The 21,561-nt window shown below is 52.9% G+C and overlaps 5 protein-coding genes across 5 annotated transcripts; 2 read left to right on the forward strand and 3 right to left on the reverse strand.

Annotated features, from left to right (window-relative positions):
- Nucleotides 1-497: 497 nt before the first annotated feature.
- ENH_00020440 (hypothetical protein, conserved) lies at nucleotides 498-887 on the reverse strand (the record flags this gene model as incomplete). The annotated part of the gene is made up of 1 exon (XM_013584446.1): nucleotides 498-887. One exon carries the CDS (start codon nucleotides 885-887, stop codon nucleotides 498-500), a length of 390 nt encoding a protein of 129 aa, XP_013439900.1.
- Nucleotides 888-1,647: 760 nt separating this feature from the next.
- On the forward strand, nucleotides 1,648-2,322 carry ENH_00020450 (hypothetical protein, conserved; the record flags this gene model as incomplete). The annotated part of the gene is made up of 1 exon (XM_013584447.1): nucleotides 1,648-2,322. One exon carries the CDS (start codon nucleotides 1,648-1,650, stop codon nucleotides 2,320-2,322), a length of 675 nt encoding a protein of 224 aa, XP_013439901.1.
- Nucleotides 2,323-4,368: 2,046 nt separating this feature from the next.
- Nucleotides 4,369-10,886, forward strand: ENH_00020460 (SAM domain-containing protein, related; the record flags this gene model as incomplete). Its single annotated transcript, XM_013584448.1, has 16 exons — nucleotides 4,369-4,402; nucleotides 4,494-4,545; nucleotides 4,702-4,752; nucleotides 4,932-5,032; nucleotides 5,397-5,762; nucleotides 6,369-6,485; nucleotides 6,591-6,693; nucleotides 6,817-8,671; nucleotides 8,875-8,947; nucleotides 9,177-9,356; nucleotides 9,534-9,712; nucleotides 9,840-9,917; nucleotides 10,057-10,104; nucleotides 10,350-10,415; nucleotides 10,565-10,654; nucleotides 10,836-10,886. 16 exons carry the CDS (start codon nucleotides 4,369-4,371, stop codon nucleotides 10,884-10,886), a joined length of 3,444 nt encoding a protein of 1,147 aa, XP_013439902.1.
- A 1,350-nt stretch (nucleotides 10,887-12,236) lies between these two features.
- ENH_00020470 (Drug/Metabolite Transporter (DMT) Superfamily putat, related) lies at nucleotides 12,237-17,044 on the reverse strand (the record flags this gene model as incomplete). Its single annotated transcript, XM_013584449.1, has 14 exons — nucleotides 12,237-12,305; nucleotides 12,491-12,563; nucleotides 12,757-12,809; nucleotides 13,136-13,180; nucleotides 13,410-13,502; nucleotides 13,656-13,712; nucleotides 13,833-13,883; nucleotides 14,325-14,407; nucleotides 14,640-14,787; nucleotides 15,092-15,233; nucleotides 15,427-15,502; nucleotides 15,753-15,849; nucleotides 15,955-16,090; nucleotides 16,296-17,044. 14 exons carry the CDS (start codon nucleotides 17,042-17,044, stop codon nucleotides 12,237-12,239), a joined length of 1,872 nt encoding a protein of 623 aa, XP_013439903.1.
- A 1,303-nt stretch (nucleotides 17,045-18,347) lies between these two features.
- ENH_00020480 (hypothetical protein, conserved) lies at nucleotides 18,348-21,200 on the reverse strand (the record flags this gene model as incomplete). The annotated part of the gene is given in 7 exon segments (XM_013584450.1): nucleotides 18,348-18,965; nucleotides 19,232-19,342; nucleotides 19,528-19,605; nucleotides 19,827-19,953; nucleotides 20,210-20,721; nucleotides 20,905-21,081; nucleotides 21,087-21,200. Coding segments are annotated over 7 exon segments (1,737 nt in total).
- Between the last annotated feature and the right edge of the window lie 361 nt (nucleotides 21,201-21,561).

The following is a 21,561-nucleotide window of genomic DNA, read 5'->3' on the forward strand; positions in this document are numbered from 1 at the left end:
AAATTGCAGCAGCAGCAGGCTGCTGCTGCTGCTGCAGCGCCGCCTGAAGACTGAGGCCGCGTGGCGGCCACTGCAGCCAGCGGAGCGAAGGTAGAGACAGTAACAAATGTTGTGGAGGCTACCGAAGCTGTAGAAGGGGCCGCTTAAAGCTTAACTAACTGGAGGCCCGAAGTGCTTTGTGGGAACCAACTTTTAATGCCAAGTGTCAGTTTCCCATGTTCACAACTCAGAACAGCTACGAGCAAATTAGGAACATAACACAAATGAGTTGACTGTAGGGAAGCACCTGAGTGCAGTGCGAAAGGGTATCTGCTGGTACGGGTAGGGCGGCCTGAGCCAAGCCCCACTGTAGTTTAGGGAGGCCAAGCAGCAGCCGTTGCAGCTGCTGCTTTATTTACACAGTGTGGTTATGAGTGGGCAGTCTGAACGGACACACAGCAGTAGGCGTAGAAGGAGCTACCGCGTGAAGGAAAGCACAGGCTAATGGCGCGGCTTGTTTAGTCGCGAGACAAGGTGGCTGCATGCCTCCGCGCGAGCACCTCGAGAGCCTTCCTGATAACGCTCTTGGATCCCTCAATGTCCTTGGGGATCTCAAGGTGGACCACACGGCTAGGTGGCAGTTCGTTTTTAGGTATCGGGAGGCCAGGGGGTGGATTTTTTGGGACGGTGTAGTAGACGACCCACAGCCATCTGTCAGGGTCGTCTCCCTTCTTGGTGATGAGCCCAGAGCAACTCCAAGACGTGAAGAAAGGGGTCTCTCTCGCTAGGTACGTGCAGCTGTCCAGGATGTGGGTTTCGTTCTCGAGGTACATGTCCTGGGGCCCCGTGTACCCTTCCAGCGGCAGCTCATTCTCATCAGCAAAAAGTAAACGAAAAATTAGCTCCATTTTACGGCAAACAGTAGCGGAGGTGGCGGCAACAACAGCGGGCGGTAGGCAAGCACCACCGACGAGAAGCTCGAGCAAACGCAGCCAGCGCTTTGTGCGTTTGATTTCGAGAGCGGAGAGAAGCTGTTAACTAAAACAAAACCTTATAACCGTATTAAAAGTGGCCAAGAAGCAGATCTGCTGAAGAAAGAGGCACTCGGCAGCAGCAGAGCCGGCGGTTTGCTGCAGTGCAAGCTGTAGGCAGTGGAGTGACCTGGTGTTGAGCCCATGCAAAGGCTGTAGTGGTGCCTGGGGGCTCCATTTTCGAGTGTTCTACCTTTTGCTTTAGTGAAATGTCAAATTGTAACTATAAAAAGCAATTACGTTGAGAAAAAGCTGCAGACAAGGGCCTGCTAACACTCATAGAGCTGGTGAATGGTTCGGAATGACGGTTCTGCCGACGTCGAGTCGTTGTCACTATTCCCTGTGTGTTGGCTAAAATTCCAGTTTTTGTTCATTCCCAATGCATTAAAATGAATAATTCCTAATTAAAAACCTGACAATGAGAAATTTTCACTGAGATTGCGCTGGTCAGAGCAGAAAAAGCGTAGCTGTTTCGATGGCTGTGGCTTGCCCGAGGCTCTTCCCCCCCGCCTACTTGGTGAGCTGCTGCTGTTCGCGCGGAGGCATCTGGCATGATATTAAAGAGGCACAAATATATTTCTTCTTGCAGTTGCCTCTTTTCGTCTTCAACTAATTTTGTTTATACTCTCTTTCCAAGATGAAGGTCCTCGTTTCAAGCGTCGCTGTGGCAGGGGCCGTGGCCCTCTGCGCAGCCTCAAGCATGGAAATGGAGGCCCCAGTTGAGTACTACTCTGCCGTGACTAGCGAGCAGATTGAAGAGCCGACTGGCTTCGAAGCCGAGGCTGAGGAGGGCCATGAGGCCGCCTACTCTCCAGAGATGGAAGGCCTTGGCGCTGAGGAAGAAATGGAAGAAGGCGTCATGGACAGCCAAGTTGATGACGAGGAAGACGAGGACGAGGAGGGCGCTGAGAAGAGAGAGCTGTGCCACGGCTATAAGTGCAAAAAGGCCAAGGGCAAAGGCAAGTACTACAAGTACAAGAAGGCTCACTATAAGAAAAACAAATACGCCTCATATGTTGTGCCCCAAAAGGCCGCCGTCGCCGCCGTGCCCGCCAAGACTCCACCCGTACCCACAAAGTACGTAGCTCCAGCGCCCTCCAAATACGTGGCACCTCCTCCCCAGAAATTCTCTGCAGCCCCCACTTACGTCCGCGCCGCGCCCCAGAAGGCCGCGCCCGCATACGTTGTTCGCGCCCCCGCAAAGTACTCTGGAGTCGTACAGGCCGCCCCGAGCAAGAGCTCGCAGAACAACAACCTTCTGCAGCGGCTCATGCTCCAGCCGAGCAGCTACTCGCAGGGCAAGCAAGGCTAAATGCACTGCCACGGCAGTAGCGCTGGCGAAGCACAGCGAGTGAGGGACTAGGCAATAGTAGTTGCAGCCGCAGAGACTCCAGACTGGATGTCTCTCTGAAGACGCGGCCTTCTTACAGCGCCGCTCTTTAGCGGTTTCCCGCGGAAAACCTTTTGAAGCAGCTTTCAGGCTGAAGGCTCTTCGTTGCCTCCATTGGTGTCAGTCTGTATGCACTTGGCACACTGGTGGCGACCCACTGCAATCATCAGTTTGCATATTTTGTCAACGCCTCCCACACACACAACTCTGTGCGGTGTAGGGAAACAGGCAGAAGGCTTTCTGGGCAGAGAAAGCGGCTCCAAGCCCCCACTATGGGACTTGGCTTTTTTGTGAAGCAACCACAGCCTAGTTTTGTTTAGGCTATTGCCTGCGTTTTGTCCGCACAGACCTGTCTAGCTTTTTATAAGTAGCCTTTTCTATATATAAGGCGTATCGGCTTTTGCTATATGTTAACAGCAGCTGCTAAACTGGTGTTGCTCGCGACGGTACCTACTTGGCTTTTGCCAGGACAAGCACACAGAAACAAATACGGATTCGCCGAGGAGTTTCATCGCTAAGGCTAGTCGCAGACGCGTAATTGCTGGCTCGAATAAACGTAGGATGATGAGAATTAATACATTCCGTTCTGGAACTAATGTGTTTACTAGAGCTTCATTAGTTTCATCGACAAGGTTAGTCGCAGACGCATAATTGCTGGCTTGATTAGGTGTTGGGTAGTGCGAATTATAAAAATGCTGGCTCGAATAAACGTTGGATAGTGCGATTCAATACATTCTGTTCTGCAATTTATGCGACTCTACCTTCTTCAGTTTTATCCACTAGTTGCGGACGCATAATTTCTGGCTCGAACAAACGTTTGATAGTGCATATTTATATTTTAATGTTGGCTCGAATAAACGATTGACAGTGCGAATTAATGATTTCTGTTCTGTAACTAATGCCTGCTTAAAGATTTCTCTAAGGTAAGTCGCAGACGCATAACTGAAACAACAACAAATGAGCGAATCCCCAGTTATCGGCAGCTGCTAAACTGGTGTTGCTCTCGAACGGTACCTAGTTGGCTTTAGTGCGAACTGTTATATACATTTATAAATGCTGGCTTGGATAACCGTTGGATACATTCTGTTCTGGAATTAATGCGCCCCATTCGAAAGAGTAGTTTTTCTGGTAGCTATTTATAACGCGTATTACTGGACATCTGCAACATAGTACACTCGAATTTTATTACTCCGCATCGGGATCCCTGTCCGCATTTGGGCGCACAGACGGCTCCATGCTTCCTGAGAAACGTGTTTCCATCGTACGAATATGCTAGTGAAGTCTGAAAAAACGGCAAAATATCCGTATTTTGCAGAATGAAATGAGTCAGTCTCATCAGTGTGCGGGCACTAGCTCTTACACCCTGACCTGACAGTACACTAAACCACGATACGGAAACTTTCCAGTGACTCTAGAGCGCACAGGCCACAGCATAAACCATAGCCCCTATCTCCTGGGGCGAAAGTTTTTGCTGCAGTCTGCGGAATAGCAGAGTGTCTACGGCAGCGTTGAGTGTGAAATCCTAACGTAAGATAGTCTTTGACGGCCTCCATCTACGCCCGAAAATTTGAAGCTGCTTGTGCGTGGAATAAAAAAAAGCAATCCACGCGGAAAATTTTTGTGAAAAACTTTACAGTGTGTCGGCGCTTGCCCCAGCCGGGCGCATGCAGCCACAGCAACACTCGTTGAACAACGAAGCACGTTCTGCAAACCCTTAGCTGCCCACCCCACATACAGTGTTCCTGATCTTATCGTCAAATCTTAGAGTATAAATTATAAAACCCAAATAACAGGGTTTGTAGAGAGAGCTAAAGGAAGCACTTTTGCTGCGCCGCCGCAGAACCGCTCGACTAACACTGGGTCACCGCGGCCGCTCTAAATCCAGAGCTCTTGGCGTAGCCCGTAAACCCTCGCGTCTGTTTGGTGACGCCATGAGGGGAATTTAATTATTCAACCCAAACCCTAAATATGGGCTCTTCCAATGTCCGGCCTCGTGTAGAAGGTGAGCGGCGCTAGACCCGCAATCTCAGACACTACATGCGAAATCACAAGCCCCTAACTCCAAACCGTTTCTTCTGCTGCGTGTGTCGCAGCCGCCTTCCCCAGGGGAACACTGCTCCTGAGCACTGGCGATCGGTACAAAGGGTGGGCGGCGCCTTCCGCACTGGCTGCAACCCTAGACGCTAGCACTAAACCGAAGCCCCAGCCTGCAGCTATTCGTTTGTGATCTCCCCCTGGTGTGTGTGGACTTGAATTCGTGCAACAAGATTTTGGCGTTTAAGTCTCAAAACTGCGTTTCAGGCCCATTGATCCTTCTGGCGTTCCATCCGGTCGAGGCATTCTTCTACTCAAGTAAGAAGTGCACTTTGAACTCTGTAAACAAGCTAGTTAGAGCTTTTCAGCTTCTCCCCATAAAGAAAATAACAGAAAAAGAACTAGGAACGTGGGGCAGCCTGCAAACTGCAGCAAAGTGTTGCCCCCAGTGCCTAGAACACAGGGAGAAGCGCTACAACTCAAGTCTGCTGCTTTAGGGATGGCCACTGTTTCTCGGGAACCTTCAACAAGGGGCGCCGCGAGGGCCCGGGCGTCTTCGTGGAGCTCCGCAGCGGGGGTGGCCTCGCCATTCACCAAGGTGAAGAATGCCCCACTCTTTTCTTGCCTAGATCGCATTCTGGGGCCCTTATTTGTCACCTAAACCCTCTACTCGCATTAGCGGGGCCTCAGTGCTGCATTTTAACCCACTTGAAATGCTTTAATGCACAGAAGCCTTTTTTCCCAACAGTTAGTGAGGAGCGGGGCCCTAGGCAAGAAAACTTGGATTTGCTGGGGCCACTTGAGACCTTTTTTCTCCCGCTTTCTTGGCTGCTCTCAAGGCCGCATGAAGGCCACTAAACCCTTAATATCTGAAAACCTCAGGAAAGGGAATAAAGCGAGCAGCTGCATATTTTGTGGTTTTCAGAAATAGGGCCCATGCTAACCTGTGCCGCTGCGCACAGGCACATGGCATGAGTGTTTCTTGCACGGCCCGTGCCGCTCCCTGCTGCTGCCTGAACGCCTTCTGGTCTATTCAGAATGGTCTTTGGGCCGCAGAGTCCTCGTGAGGGGCCCCGGACTCCTCAGTGAGGCCCGCAGCCCCGTGGCTGCCCCGGGCCCCACAGCCTGCAGCGCCCACGATGCTGTGGGACCTCTTGCCTCGCCGGTGCAGGACGAGACGGCCCAGGGGGCCCCCCAAGGATCCTGCAGCACGGGGGGCCGGGGAAGCCTCAGCAGCGGCCGCAGCGACGCAGCGAACGGCACAGCACGGCACAGCAGATCTGCTGCTGCTGCTGCTGCTGCTGCTTCTGATCGGTCGTGCTTGGAACGTAAGGCGCCACTCAAACTCAGGCAGCTTTGAGGGGAAACTTTTCCGTTCCCCCAGCTTTCTATGTTTGACGTTTAGGATCTAGGGTTGAGGGTTTAGGGTTCAGAGTTTAGGGTTTGGAAGTTCATTCCTAGCGTTTGATGCCGTTGCTTGCAGGCGGAGATGCGGCCGAGCAGACATGGCCAGAAGAGGCAGAAGGCAGGCATCAATGCACTGCTCCTGCTGCTGCCGTTTCTGCTGCCAATTGACGCTGCTGCTGCTGGCGTTGCTGCTGCCAATTGACGCTGCTGCTGCTGCCGCGAATGCAGCAACTGTAGATGCTGCTGTCTTTGGATTAACTAGAACTTAGAGCCTAAAAGTCGCTTTTGAGGTATCAGGGCTAAATAAGTAGGATTTGACATTCAAAATTCAGGCTTTAGGGACGATAGTTCAAGCAAATGGGCTCGCTGTGCGTCCCTTGTTGCAGTTACTGTGTGGTAGCAGCCTCAGGATTTGGGAATCAGGGTTTGGAATTTACTGTGAAGCTTGTTGCTGCATTATTGGCATCACCTTGCCGTCCTGCCTGCTGCTGCTGCTGTTCCTGCTCCTGTTGCTGCTGGTGCTGCAGCGGTCCACTGGACCCCTTCTGAGTTGGCTCGTTGGCTTCGCCTGGCTTCAAGCGAACTGCGCAGTCAAAAACTGCCGGAAGGTTTTATTGAGGCGCTTCTAGCACGGCGGGTGGGAGGTTAGCAGCAAACCCTAAACCCTAAACCCTAGGCGCCATCGACTCCCCACACGTGCTGTTGGGTGGCATGCATGGCTTGTGCTTATTTTTGGACCCATTTTGCAGGGGAAAGCTTTCTCTCTCTGAACGCCGCCAGGCTGAAGAGAGAGTTTGGAATGGCAACATTCGGGGGCAGGAACAGAGTTCTTATGTTCGTCAAGCTCCTCAGGTAAACTAAAGCCCCACACTTTGTAGCTGATTTTGGGCAATTTTTGCGTTAGGTAAGACCCTCAGAGCTTCCCTTGTGGAGACAGGGCTTAGGGTTGGGCCTCATTTAGGGTTTGTGGCGCAGACTCCAGGCCTCTCGCCGTCGTCGTGTGCATCGGCTGTTCTTGAGTTCTTCCCCGAGCAGCCCTTCTGTGGATTCTCAGACAGCTTACTCTTTGAGGGGTTCTCCAGGGGCCCCCCCTCTAATAGGGGCCCATGCCCCTTCTCCGTACCAAGGGCCGAGTCTCCTGGGGGCCCCTGGTTGTGGCGCAGCCACACGGACGTCAACGTCTGTCTTCTCAGAGACTGATGGCTTACCGGGGGCCCCTCGAGGTTTCTCGTACCCTACAACGCCTCCTGAGGGGCCCTCTATTGGAGCTTCCCGCTGCAGCATTGACAAGGGGACCCCAAACTTGGGGTCCCTGATCCCGTTTGAGCAGCTGCACTTCGTCAGGTGTTTGGGGGGCCGCCGCACGAGCGTCTTTTATGGGTTTTGGCTGGGGAAGGAAGTGGCAATTAAGGTGTTCAGGAAGCAGCACTTCTTCTACCACATGCCTACGAGTGCTGCAGTGCCAGCTGCTGCTGCCGCTGCTGCTGCGGCAGCAGCTGCAGCAGCTGCCGCGGGACCGCCGTGGAACGAAGGCCCCCTCACTTTTCCTTTGCTTGAAGGGGAAACTCGAAGCTCTAGGGCGTCGATGGGTTCGCCGAGCCACCTGTCGGGGGATGCTGCTGGAAAGCTGAGGGAGAAGCTGGTAGAGGTGCAATGTAACAACACAGACTTGCTGTTGCAGCACCTGCTGCAGCTGCAGCAGCTGCGGCATCCGCATCTCGTAATGCTTTTGGGCGTTTCGCTGTCCCACTCTTTCCACGTTTGCCTCGTAATGGAGTATCTCTCAAAGGGTCCTTTAGGAGCCCACCTGTCTCCTGGGGCCCCTCATCTAGGCCTACCCCCCAGGCACCCCTTGGGGGCCTTCTCCCTTTCACATAGGGAGGTCCCCGCTTCGGGGTTCCCCCACTGTGAGGCCTCTGGCAGCCCTAACAGCGGAGACTGCTCTTCTCGCTGCGGCTCAGTTGAACAGCTCCACTGTTTGGCCCCAGGGGCCCCAGAAAGCTCAGGCCAGTCAGCTGGCTGCGCCACGGCAGCCAGCGCTCCTGTGGAGAGCGGCAGCTCTCAAGACGCAGTGGGGACCTCCACCGAGCGCCGTTGGAAGCATGACGAGTGGGGTCAAAAGCGCCATAGCAGGGCCCCCAACGGGGGCCCTAGTGGAGTCCCGGTGCTGGGACCTTCTCAGAATGAAGAAGACCCTTTCCTTCTGCCTCCTGCATGCTGCGTCGTTCCACTGGTACTCGCAGGGGCCCTTGAGGGCCCCCAGTACACTGATAAGAGCCCCACAGTCTCTTGGAGTTCTCCTAGAGGGGGCGCCGTGGAGGGGTCTCCTCGCGAGGGAGCGCATGCTGGGGGAGGCTACAAATCAGCCCCTAAGAGAGATCTTCATAGGGCAAGGCACTCTGCTGGTGTATCTCAAGACAGCGCTTCAGTGGGCTCCCCCCAATGCGCGCATAAAGGCAGTGGCGAGCTGAACTACCGAGAGGGGCCTCGTGCTCCCTCCGGTCTCCCCTCTTCATCGCGTAGTAGGGCTCTCTCAAGAGGCCCCTCGTGGGAAGAATTGGGGGGCAGTCAGGATATGGGGGGTATTCAGGGGCACTCAAGTAGTCAGAGTGCCCCTGCAGGCATTCCTTTGGGGGCTCTCGCTAAGATGTGCGGAGTACCCTTCGCAGTGGCGGGCCTCAGGGCCCCATGTGTGGGTCACACAGACCATCGGAAAGGTGCTGGAGGCCTCCACAGTCCAACGAGGGGCCCGTGTCTGCCGCACTTGCTGGACGCCTTGAATCTTGCTCGGGGCATCGCTTTGGGCTGCGCCTATCTCCAGAGACAGCAGGTAACAAGGAAACCCCAAGAAGTCTTAGAGGCCCTGTAGAAGCACAAAAAGCCCGTTTACCTGTTGCTCTGTGGGAAGGCATCGAGCACCCTGGCCGTAGAGAGCAGGGGCCTGCAGCGCTCAGGTCTCCATGAGCAGAACTGTAAGGGCCGAAGCTGAATGCATTCTGCAAGCAGCAAGACCTGTGTGTGTGGGCTGCTCAGGTGTACCATTTGCAGCTCAGTCCTTCGAAGGTGTTGCTTGATGGGGCCCTTGCCCCGAAGCTTGCGGGATTTGGTAAGGGCAGCGTAGGACACAAAAGAAACGGAAAGCAGAGAAGCCTCCGTTCTTTGCATGGGTCAGACCCTTTAGGCCACAGGGCACCTCTGTAGGCTTTGGGTTATACGCACTTGTGTTTGAGCCTGCGTTTGGCAATTGAGGCTGCCTGTGTCAAGTGGGCTGTTGCTTTCGCTTCTGCACCATTAGTTTGTGTTTGTTATCTGTGCCTCTCTGCGGTGCCCTCTAGGAATAGCGGAAATAGAGTCCCTGTTGGCGCAGAATGTGCGTAGTTGCATCCAGCAGGCGCTCGAGGGGCCCTTAATGGGCCCTGCAGGCGCCAGTCAGGGTCCCACCCAGCAGGGCCTCTCGGCCGAAGCAGCTCCATACAGACGCCGTGGCTCGGACGAAGGCCCCAATTGCCCAGCAGGTTTGTTGAGTGCAGCTTTGCCTCTTTTGTGATTTTCTCAAATCCGGTGCCTCCCTGTGGGGCCCAAGGTACAGTGGCCCATATCTCAAAGAGGTTTGAGAGGTCACGAGAGGCCTCTTCCTCACAGAGGCTCCATGGAAAACTACACACACGTTTCTGACTGTGTGTGTGCCTTAGATAATAGGGCTGAGGGAATCTCTTTGCAGCAGGATCAGCAGCAACAACAGCAAAAGCTGCAACAGCAGCGACAGGAGGATCTCCAACAGCAGATCTCTGCCGCCCGCGCCATCTCAGCCGCCCTGCGCCAATTCAGTTGGTATGAGAGGATGCTGCAGTTACCGTGGAGTCCTCCTGCGGTGAGGCTTTGCTGCTGCTACCACTGCTGCTGCTGGGGCACTTGATAGCGTGCATGTATAGCAGCAGCCCGATTGTAAAGTGAATATTTCATGTCTAGTGCTACTGATTTTGGGGCTCTTTATTCAGGTGTGTTTGGGCTTGAGTGAGCCGGACGAGAAGAAGTACATAGACGTCTACTCCTTTGGAGTGGTTTTTTGGCAAATCGTAACTTTGCACCCTGCTCCCTACAGCCCATTAGTCGACCTCATTAGAAACGTACAGCTGTGCAGCACTGTTGATTCGAGGGTTTAGGGGAAAGCCGTAGGGCTTTAAGACTTATGCTTTTGGGGTCGTGTCCTTGCAGCTGACGGGTCTACAGCCCTTTGCCGAGCTGTCTTCAGCGCAGATCGTGGTGAGTAGGAGACCCCCGGTGAAGCATATCTAACTTGGGCTCCTAGTGGGGCGTAGATCAAAATAAGCGGAGGCTGCAGCTGTGCCTGAAAAGCCTCAGTTGAAATGCTGACACTTCCAGGGGCAAGAACTCAGCGCATAGACATATGCGCAACTAATTCAGTGTCGGCAGTTTGCTAGCTGTTTGTTTGCTGCTTGTAAGCTTGTGTATTGCACTGCATACCCGTTTGTTTCTTGTGTTTTCAGGGCTGCGTGGAGTTCTGGAAAGAGCCCCTGGGGAATCCTTATGACTACATCCCTTATCAGTTAAAGGTAGGCACTCACCCTGTTGCTACTGAAACTGCGGCTGCTGCTGCAGTTCCCGCAGCCTTCGCTGGTACCCTGTAGCTGTCCTTGATATGGCTTCCGTACTCTTCCATTTGCAGTGACCGTGGATACATCTTTTGTGGTTTTGCGTGAAGACCTTAATCGACAAGTGCTGCCAGCGAAATGGACACCGGCGGCCAACTTTCCTGACAATCGTCCATGCGATAGCTGCTCTGCACGCACGGGTGAGGAAGTGCAGTCAGACCCTTGGGCATCCAGGGGCATTTCGATATCCCGCCGGGCACTGGCTTCACTCAATAGTTAAATGGGTTCCCTCTGCACCCTAAGTAGTGGGGCTGATCTCGCAAATGCGTAGTTTGCATGCGCTGGGTGGTTATGCATGGCGTTGTCCCTTTGTGGCCGCAGACAAGAGATTCAGCAGAGGACGCACTGGAGGAGTTCATGGGGGCCCTCTGAATTTATTTGTCAGATGCCAGGGGCCCTCAGACCCTATAAGCCCCTGAAGCCCAGTCAGGGCCTCTTTAGGTGCAAAGCCGGCCCCTTCACCATTTTTAGTAACATGTATCTCCATGTGTTTACGATGACGGTCACCATCTGAACGACGGCAACCCGGTGCCTTCGTTCAGACGGTGACCTGCTCAGCAGTGTCAGTTCTAAACAAGTGGGGGTTGCTATGTTGATTTAGAACCCTCTCTCTAGGCTTTGGAACCTTCCATCACTCACGGGGCTCCCTTGGGCCCGGTCCCTTCAGCCCATTGACAGAGCCCCACCCTGTCCTTGGTGCCGCAGCTCCAGAGATCCCCCAATTCGTCTGCATTTTACAGTGCTACGCAGTGAGGGGAGCACTAGGGCTCCCCTTAAGTCAGGGCATTTCAGAGACAATAAGGGGCACTAGAGCTGCCTGTTTTGTGTGCGCTTTGTCTGTGTACGACTACTAATTTATACGAAAGTCATATAGACGAAAAGCTGACACGCAGGGGGCCGCAATAGGGCCCCCCCGAATTGCCGCGAGTGGGCGCTAAGTTGCACATCAGAGTTTTCCCTCAAGCGCAGTGTACGTGAGGTCTTCTTGTCGAAGGCCTCACGGATATCCCTTAGTTGCCCCATTTCCCTGAGTGTTCCATACTTTCCCTTTGGGGACCTAGCAAGGTCCCACAACTCGACGGCCCTTTGGCTCACCAAGAGTCCCTAATTTGCCATTATGGGCCATGGCATGCGGAACTATACTTCGAGGACAACGCTCCCTCTTCAGAGTGGAATCTACCTGATATGCCTCGCAGCCTCTGTATGCGGATTCTGCACGTGCTGCAAACAGGTCAGAAGACCGCTAAACGTAACATCCCCAGTCTTCTGCAAAGCTGTCGGCATCTTCGGTAACCCCACATACGCTGAAAGCCTCCTTAGTTGGGCGCATGGTCCTGGAGACTCGGGGGCACGTACTCCCCCCTATGCGCTGCGAAGCACACAAGAAGAACATTCACAACACCGCAAGCCTGAACCACTTCAGCCCGGAGCAACTCAAGCCGGGAATACACCCTTCATTCCCAAGCTCTGAAATGTAAGCTCTAAAAACCTCTGCCCTAAGCTCTCAAGGAGTACTTCGTCTCCGGCGGCTCCCCCTAGGAGGGGGGCTTTCCTCATCAGAGAAGTAGCTGCACAAGCCGGACACAATGAACAGCTGCAGAGGCAGTGAACAGCAGCTTTGAGAGCCATATTACTCAGGGCATTACGCTTCAGAAGACTCCCTCTCATGAGGATCAGTAGAGAGGGCCGTTTTCAAATACGCTTGGAGTTAAGGCTTCGAGTTTACTGAAAGTATCCGTCATTTCGAATGCTTGGGTCGCTGGCGAGAACCTTGATGTGCACATGTGCAACCTGAATAAGCCAAAAGTCCAAACACTGGTCCACATTCCCTAAGCAGCTAATAGTAAACCCTAGCTGTGAAGGGCGCAGGTCGGTGAACGGGAGAAGCTATTGAGCTCTAAGGGCGGCTACTTTCTACCTGCTGGCAGCGCACAACTTCCACTTAGTTTAAAACATTATGTCATAGGGCTTCGAACCTCTGCAGTTGCTGTAATGTCTTGATCCAAGCTGCCTTCCCCTTCCTCATCTTCGCCCTCTTCGCCATCTCTCCTGCGAAGAAACCCTCGACCACAAGTATCACGGTGGGTAGCCTAAGCCCTGATGAGGCTGGGCCTGTGTGCGTTCGAGACCAAATCAGACTAGGAAGTGTCTTAGGTCTTGCCCACAAACTTCCAGGCGTAAATGTATCGCCTAGGCGCCAGGCTTAGGGTCTAGGGGGCCCACGCTGCTTGTTTACACTTACGCTGCTTTGTGTCCGCCCAAACGGAATGCCAGAAGGCCCACAAGCAAAATCAGCTGAATCCAAAAGACACAAGAACGCAAGACGAAAAGCAAGAGAGGTGTGCCAAAGAATAAAAACAGGAAAACAAGCAAGAATGGGAGGGGTCAGAGGCGGGTAGAAAAAACCGATCAATGAGTAAAAGCTCGAAAAGGATGCACCCAGAAAATAACCGGAGTGAGGGTCGAACAGCAAAGCGCCAATGCAAAGAAATACAGGCAAAAAGGACAACATTGACACGCAATGAATTCGAAACAGAGAGCAAACACGTAGGCAATTCTCAAAAAATAATGGAGTCGGCTGCTAAAGTGTTTGGCTCGTCCTGTTTGTCCATAGCATTCACCAGACCAAAGAAGTCCGTGGCCTTTGCCGGAACCGCGCTGTCACCCTGCACAAGCATCCGAAGAGCATTCACACCAATATTCAGCATTTGAAAAGTGTGCTTTCGCAAGTAAGTACAACACTAACCTTTCCATCCTAAACAGTTTGCAGCAGCAACCGCAGCTGGTGCTTTCTCCGCTGTCACGGCTCTAGAGTGCATGGTGCCTCCTTAATGCCTGGTCCTAAAGCCCTAAACCCTAACCCTAGGCCCGAAACCATACCTCGAGGTAGCTTACCACAATCAGCGGAGAGTAGAAGGCCATTGAAGTCAACGGAAGGCGAACAGTCATCACGAGGAACAATACTGTGGCTCCACAGTGTTTCAAAACCTGCGAAAACACCCTAAACCAGAATCCCTTGAGGCACCTTTGTAAGATATAAGCCCCGGACTTCCGGATAAATGGCAACAGGAAGACGAAGCAGAGCTAGCGGCTACCTTTAAAGGCTTCATCCTGAATTCCAGGCCGTCAACCTTGACTTACAAGCATCGAGCAGACATTGTATATTAAGTTGAACAAGACATAAATGAAAACTTCAATCTGAGCACCGCAGACACGCCCAGACCTTGAACATACAACGACGCAGCTGTGGGAATAGTCCAGGTCCACTTCGCAGCTTCTAGGTTAAAAGGGTCACTGGCAGTTCTAGGGTATACCTACCCATGCCCCCTGGCAAGAATCACAGGGAACTCCTGTGAGGAAGCCACAATCCTGTGCAGAGAAATCACAGAAAGCCTAGGGAGCGAATGCTGTGGTGGAAGACAAACAGGAAGTCGTGTAAAGATACAACGAAAACGCCAGACAAAAGCGCGTAAAGAGAAGTGCAGCAAAAGCGCGTAAAGAGAAGTGCAGCAGTCCTCAAATATCTCATCTCGGAGTCAAAGAAAAAATACTAACGTATCTCTGGCTACCCGCGTAAATCAGAGAAGCAGAGACACATCGACAAGATGGCAAGTCAAGGAGTGCCATGCAAGAAAGATGAATATTAACGGGCAAGGACGAAGGCACAAGCGGAGCCATAGGCAGAGACTTAATCAGAGGCACTATGAAGGGATCAAGTTAGGCAAACGCATAAACACAAGCAAAGAAGTTGAGCATTACAGGAGAGGTGCAGACACACGCAGGAACAGAAATAACTCAAGAAGGCCTTACAGGTGGCACAATAGTGTCCGTTCCAATCAGGCATTTGCCACCATCCAGCAAGCGGTCCCACAATTCCCCCAATGGAACACCTTCTACGATCCAAGAAGACACACAAAGATGGAGCACATGGACAAGGAAGGGAGCACATTGACTGGGATATAAGTGCAAAACCTTTCAGTATAAACGGGCTGAAGCAGTAGAAAGGGTAGCTATTCGTGAGGCAGGATCTGCAAGTGTTGTTTTTAAGCCATTTCTAGGGTTGGAGGCCAACCCATTTTTAGTGTTGGCTGTTAAAGCTTTAGGGCCTTCAGCTGCACCATGTACCCTTTCCGAGAAGTGGAAGAGATGTGAGCGGCAAGAGGACAAACCCGACAAAAAATTGAAAGAGGGCCACCCAGAACTGCAGAAATGAAGTATTCATTTGGACGCCCCGGAAAGCTATCTCCTTCACCACGTATGACAGACTGCTGGGCTGTGCGTACACCCCACACGTCACAGCAACTTCAAAAATTTACCTCGAAGCGCGCAAACCTGTGCATTCTCCGCTGTTCCATCTGTCACCCTAACGCGCAAGTGCCTACAAAAATGCATTAGGCATGTGTGTCCATTCTTGAGAGCACATGGAACGCCCGCCTACCCATGGGGCTGTATGCGCCACTTATTAGCATGAGTCCAGCAGAGTTGAGTCCCCGCACGCCCATTAGTGAGCAGAGAAACGAAAACAGAGAAGGAGAAGTGTTCGTGCAAGGAGTAAGTGGGTGGCGCTAAGAGCTTACAAGAATAGACAATAAAAATAAAAGGTTGAAAAAAGGAATATTGCTGCTGTCCTCTTTGCTTGGGTGCAACAACCCGGGACTCTCAACAACTAGGACACCAAATATAATCACCGCCGCCCCCAAGTGCTGGATAGCGTTGTACCTGCACATCCACCCAAGCTCCTGAATTCTACCCCTTGAATCTGCCAATAATTGCATTTAAATGCAAACCACAAGCCAGCAGGGAGTCCATACAGCTCCAGCGCGTGACGCTTTAAGCCCTAAACGAGAAAGCGTGCATGATGACCCTGAAATACCATCTCTAAATCCTAAACCCTCAATGCTGGAAGACGCACTTCTTGCCCAGCATGAAGCGGCAGAGGATAAGCATCACTGGAATACCCAACTGAGACAAAACCACCTGCGCCGTCCCTGTTAAAGGTCTCAGAAAGGAAGCAAAGCACAGGCTTTAAGCTTCAAACCCTGAGCCCCATAAGTCCGGAGCAAATACAATAGTTATTTTTGCGTATTTTGGGGTCCGAGCTCTGGGGCTAAAACATAGAAGTGGGGCAGTTCCGGGGCTCCCTAGTTCTAGGGGAGCCCCAAGCTTCTTTGAATAGCAATCAAAGCACAAAACCCCGAATCTCAAATGCTAAGCCCTGTGCGCTTGCACCCAAATCACCTGAAGTGTGGACGCCTCCTACGACCGACATAATGCCACAAACCCCGTCGAGACACCCCATCAGGGCGAAATTCTTTTTGGGAAAGCTTAACACCTCCTGAGCACAGTCACTTAGCCCTCAGCTCTAGGTCTCAGACCCTAGAGTATAAATTTGCTGCTAATGTGCAGCTCTCACCCTTAGGCCTTACACCCCAAATTCTACACCCCCAGCCCTTGCCTGCGACAGCTTCCCGACTGAGTATTGGTAGAGGCAGAAGGCGGCAAACACCGGGATGAAGACGAAGTTTGTGAGCTGGTTCAAAAATCCCGAATAATTCGGCATCTTGTCAAGCATGCGCCTGCAGATCCACTAAGTCGTAAAGTCCAAACCCTTAACCCTAAACCGTAAAACTAGGGTTCCCGGTGGCACAGCGGGCTTTCCAGAAACATAAACGCACGGAACTGATGCAATTAGTTTCAGCCTTGCAGCGTGGAGTTTATGCCCTATGACTGAAAGCTTTGAGATGGCCTCTAGGGGCTCAGGACTCAGTGCCAAAGCCTCACTTGAAGGCTATGGTGTTCCCAGTGGAGGAAACCAGAAGCCCTGCGGTGTAGAGGAGTACCTTCAGCTGCCTTTCGTTAGTCTTAATCCAGAAAAGCAGAAACCTCAGGCCCAAAGCAAGCCGCCGGCGTACTAGGTTAAAGTACACACTCAGCCACCATGCAATTCTTTCCAAACGGGACCTCCAGCCTTCAAGGCCCCGCCCCCAACGAGGCCTCCCTTGATAACCTCGCGGAGACCCCCTAAAGCGCGACCCCGGGGAGGTGCTTTCCCCTTCATCTGCGCTGCTGCCTGACTCTGCGTCGGTCAGGTGGACATATACCTCGCGGTCAGCAGCAACTTGCGAGAAAACCGCTTGCCCCTGGCTGCCCCTTCGAGGTCCCCTGAGGTTGAGGGTACTTGTCATGTCTTCTTTGACACTGGCCTGGGGAGTGGTTGCACGGGTTGGCTCCTCGTAGGAGTAGGACTCTGCAGGGAAACCCCCCTGGGGCCCCCTCGCTGGGCCCCTGGAATCCGCCCTTGGGCCCCCCATGTCAGCAGGGAACCTATGCATACCTGAGGTGGCTCCCTGAGTAGCAGGCTGAGCTGCATTAGCTCCTGCAGGACTGATTCCACGGCGGGAACCATCCGTGGTAGACGAAGGCGAGGGCGAGGACCAGCAGATGGGGCCCCCAGGGTCTCCCCTGCACGAGCCCGCGTGAGACCCCCTGGAGCGAGAGGGACTCTGACGCTCCCTTGGGGGGCTAGGCATTGCTAGGAGCCCAGAACGTGCACCAGTATTTGTCTGAGAAATGTCTAACCAACGGAAGCACCAGCTGTGAAGTGTCCGTACAACTGAGGGGTGCCGGCCGTTCCCCCAGTTCAATGAAGGCGTCCACGCCGTTAACACAGGCTTAAAAAAAGAGGATAGTCGTCGACTGGACCCACATTTAATCTCAAGGGAAGAACAAGGGATACAAAGAAGAGGCAGCGTGCATGCAGGCAGTCTAACAACTGAACACCAGGTGTTAGATATTTCACTGCTCTACAGGAAACAGTTCGGCACTATAATAACAGATAAACTATATAAATCTGGACTGGGAGGGATTAATGACCGTCTGATGAGGTGCACATACGCAACAGGCGCAACTAGCAGCCCGGTGGACAATGCGGAAAGCATACGCGGTTTGTCGGTTTGCGGTAATAGTACACTTTTGGGACCTGCGTTTGAAGAGGCCTGCATTTAGGCTGGTCTGTTAATTGCGGAAACATTGAGTTTCGCCTTAGTATCTTCCTCTGCCGCTCCGTACAGGTGCTCCTCCATGGTGTCCAGTGGTGCTTACGGGCCCGTCTGGCCCGTCTTAAAAGCGTGGTTGCCTTCTTTAACATTCAGGGCCAGTCTGTCCCATAATTGGCAACCTTACATAGAATTAAGGGAACTGAAGTCTCATCGGCCACTGTATGAAGATGAGAATCCACAATATTTCCTGCTGAGGAGCCTGCCAGCGGAGCAGAGGCCTCAACAGAAGGCCGAATCCCCCATGGAGCACGTAGTTACGGGCTCAGATAAACTACAACTTGGCTAGAGCGTTTTTGTTTGCACCTACGGGGCCCGCACACGTATGCGTCGCCGCCGCTGGGCAGCTAGGCCCAGTGGACGAAACCGTACTTGCCGCCCTATGGTGCTCTGTGTTGGCCTGACAGCCAGAGTCGAAACACCTTGCGATACAGGCTGGCAGGGGCCCGACACGGAGAGCCCAGGGAACCTTCGTTTCGGAGGCGGGCTGTGGGCAGTGACGCTGCCAAGTAGGTAATTGGACACTCTAACCGTGAAAGTTCTGTAGTTAGGGACCGATTTATTGAGTATCAGTGGCATCTGTGTCGAACTAAACCGCACTTAACATGTTCGCAGCCTTACAATGGCAACTAACGGTTGAAAATGGAGCGCTTGTGCAGTGCCTTGGAAGTATGGCAGCCTTAGCTGCCTTTGCTAGCATTTACGTATCTGCGCTGGCGTTGGCTCCCTTCTACCATGTCTTCGCATACATCGGAAAACAAACACACTGGTTTTGCCTTTAAGGGGAGGCTAGCTTTTCCGGAGTCTTCAGTGGTGGTCCGTTGATCAAGGACCCCCTAGGGTGGCCCGCAGAGAGCGCTAGTGCATAGCAACTCGAGAAGAAGGCGTCGAGGTAGCCCAGCGCTTCCCACCTGTCTGTAGCACAGCGAACTAAAGTGGTTTTGGGGGAAACAGTGAACTTGAACAACAAGTGGTAGCGCGGAGGGAGGAAGATAAGTGCACGCATTGTATCTAGTTGCGGCCCAGTTGCAGGGGACTGCACCGGGATTCCTGAAGCCTCAGTAGAGGGGGCATCCAGCCCGCCCTGCACGCTTCTTTCGGTGTCTGTAGAATCTTTGAGGATATCTCTGTAAGGGACTTGGCCGTCGAAATAGTCATCCAGGAATACGTCGAATGAAGCAGTATCAGCATTACCTGCCATCTGTGAGACTTCTGCTGCTTGCCAGTCTACCCCCTGAAGAGCCCCTTGGCCAGAAACGCTCTCCGGCACGGACGGCGAACTCGGCTCTTCTGCTAATGTGGCACCACCTAGGGGAGGGGCTCCTAATGCAAATGCTGCCGAAGAAGCCTCACATGCCTCAGCTAGAGGTTCCGGGTCCTCGTGTAGGTACTGGTCCTGCTTGCATGCGCAGACACCAGGCATCGGCTACGGCTACAGTGTCGCATGTATCGAACGTAACCAATCGATGCACTTGTGGAAGGGCTGAACGCAGAGCTTTTATGCCCTAGAACCCAGGGCACTACGTGTGTGCAGAGCAGCATGCACCCACACGCGTGCAGTCGCTTGCATGTGCCTTGTCGTAAGAAAAGGACGAGGCCTCAAGCGAAAAAGGCATAGAGATGCCGCTAAGACATTCGCTTCGTAAAAGCACGAAAACGCACCCGACAGAAGTCGAAGGCTTCTGTCTCTACTGAGAAGTCTTCTTCAATTAGAAAGGGTCTCAAAGACATTTCAATCATTTGCTTCACCACTGTGCTCTTTAAGTCAAGCGTCTGTACACACCGTAAAGGCATAAGAGCTCCAAATCCAGCTTTCCGAGCAGAAACAACCAGGAACACAATCTGGAAACCCCTAGAGTGAGGTATAGTGGCAGGATCCAAATCTGATGCACACGCCAGCAGATCTTAGTAGCACTACGAAATCGCTCGTTCTAGGCTGTACACCGCAAAGTGCGAACCTTGACCGATTTAGCAGTATCCGTCTTCTTCCATATCGCATCAAAAAGAACGGCACGGAATTCGGGGGGAGCGCAGACCTGAGTGCCCACAGTGACCCGGAGACACACGCAGCAGAAAGACGCAAAAACCCACCATCAAGCTGACCAGAGAGATGCGTCGAATGCGACTGAATGCTACTCTTTACAAGAGAAAATCCCACATAAGGTCACTCACATACAGAAAACCACAGACTACGTCCAGCAGAAAGAGTCGTACAGTCAGCGGCATCAGCAATAAGTAAAACAGCAAATGCGCAGACCGGCAGGAAAAGGTCCTGAAAGGAAACAGAAAAGGGCGGCAAGCTGCCCGAGTACGTGGCGCCTCTTTCATCACTGAATCGAACCCCCACAGAGATGACGGTGGGCACAGGCTCAAGGGGCTCAAGCCTAAACACATAAGCTTCAGAGCGCAAGCAGGCGCAATCCCTCAGCTGCTGACCATCTGTGGTCTAACGAAACAGAATGAAAGCACGAACAATCAGAATACTCGAGAACGCATTTAGTCTTTCTGCTGCTGGCCTCGCTGTCGGTGGTTTTCAGTGACACGCACTGCAGACACGGCGAACAGATAACAGAAAGTACAGCGAGCGGCAGCCTTGGCAGCAGCGCCAACAGTAGCAGTGCCAGCAGCTGCAGCTCATACTTGAGGATTATTTCGTAATTAAAGGGAAATGCATCCTCAGAGGCCTCTTGGAGTATCTTCTCTTCATTTTTCGTAAGGGGGCTCCACGCCTCCGCCTGAGACCCTACCGCAGGCCCTGCTTCAGGCCCTGCTATAGGGCTTTGCAAGAAAGGTATGCAAACACTGTGGAGCGGACGGTAATGGGGAGAGTGAGAGAAGAACAACTCAATAGAGTACAGAGCGCTCAGGCTAAAGGATCCCTGAGAGCCCCAAATTGAGAGCGAGGGGGCCCCACCCAGTTCAGCTCCAGCCGAGGCCCCAGTTCCGTCCAGGGACTTATGCACGCCCGAAAGGGGTGCTCCTATAGCCCTCAAGCGAAACGGCAGGCAAACGGAAAAGGAGTGAGAGGCCAAGAAGTTGTAGTAAGCCGCCACTGCTGAAGGCCCCTGTAACAATTCACGAGGACCACCCCAGCAAACCCCGGTTGGGAGCGCCTCTTTATCAGATGGGGTTATCCTGACGTATGTCAGCGCCTGCACGAGAGACATGAAGCATGAGCATACAAATGCGCTAATACAAGCAGCAGCAGCGTCGACCAGCGAACAGACATCGGCTTTTGAATAGTATCTGACTGCGTGGGCCAACGTGGCGATTTAAATGAAAACAAAAGCAACAAGAACAGCAACCGCAGGAGTCGCTGAGCCAGTGAAAACTACCTCGATGGCAGGGCCTCCGTGCATCTGGTTGTATACAGCTTCAAAACAAGCCTTCTGCTTGTCTAAGTCCTGAAGCTCTGCCTGAAGAGGGTTCGTAGGCGCCTCGTGTGCTTCTGCAAGGCCTCCTTCAAGGCCCCCTGGGGGGCTCTTTGGAGTGAGGAAGAAAGCAGATTGCTCGTCTAGCAGCCCACAGAGAAGCCGGCGCTCTCGTGTGGATTTGCAGAGAGAAAGGAATGGCACAGAGCCATTAAATCTGTGCAAACACAGAGATAACTTCGGTTGATAACAGAGCTCATGGTTTAGGGCTTACAGCTTATGTGCAGCGCCGCACCGTTCGCGCGCAGACACAAAACTGGAAACGAGCAGGAATCTAAATCTCCAGTGCAGGAGAAGCGCAGCTTTGACGAGAAACATCAGCTACACCGGTTCAAGCAGTAGCAGGCAATAGCTAACAGGTAACAACCGTAGCAATGCGAGTGGCGGCAGCACAGCCAATGGTGCCAGCAACATCCAGCATGGCTCTATAAAATGAAACCACTGCGCTGAAGGACTGCAACAGTGAGGGCACTTTGGGCCTATGATGTCCCTCCACCACCAGCAGCAACTTTGACAGCAGCACGGGGCATACTGGCAACAGCACAGGCACAAGACTAGGAG

This window comes from Eimeria necatrix, genomic scaffold (assembly GCF_000499385.1).
Source record: "Eimeria necatrix Houghton genomic scaffold, Enh_scaff16, whole genome shotgun sequence".
NCBI classification, from domain to species: Eukaryota; Apicomplexa; class Conoidasida; order Eucoccidiorida; family Eimeriidae; genus Eimeria; species Eimeria necatrix.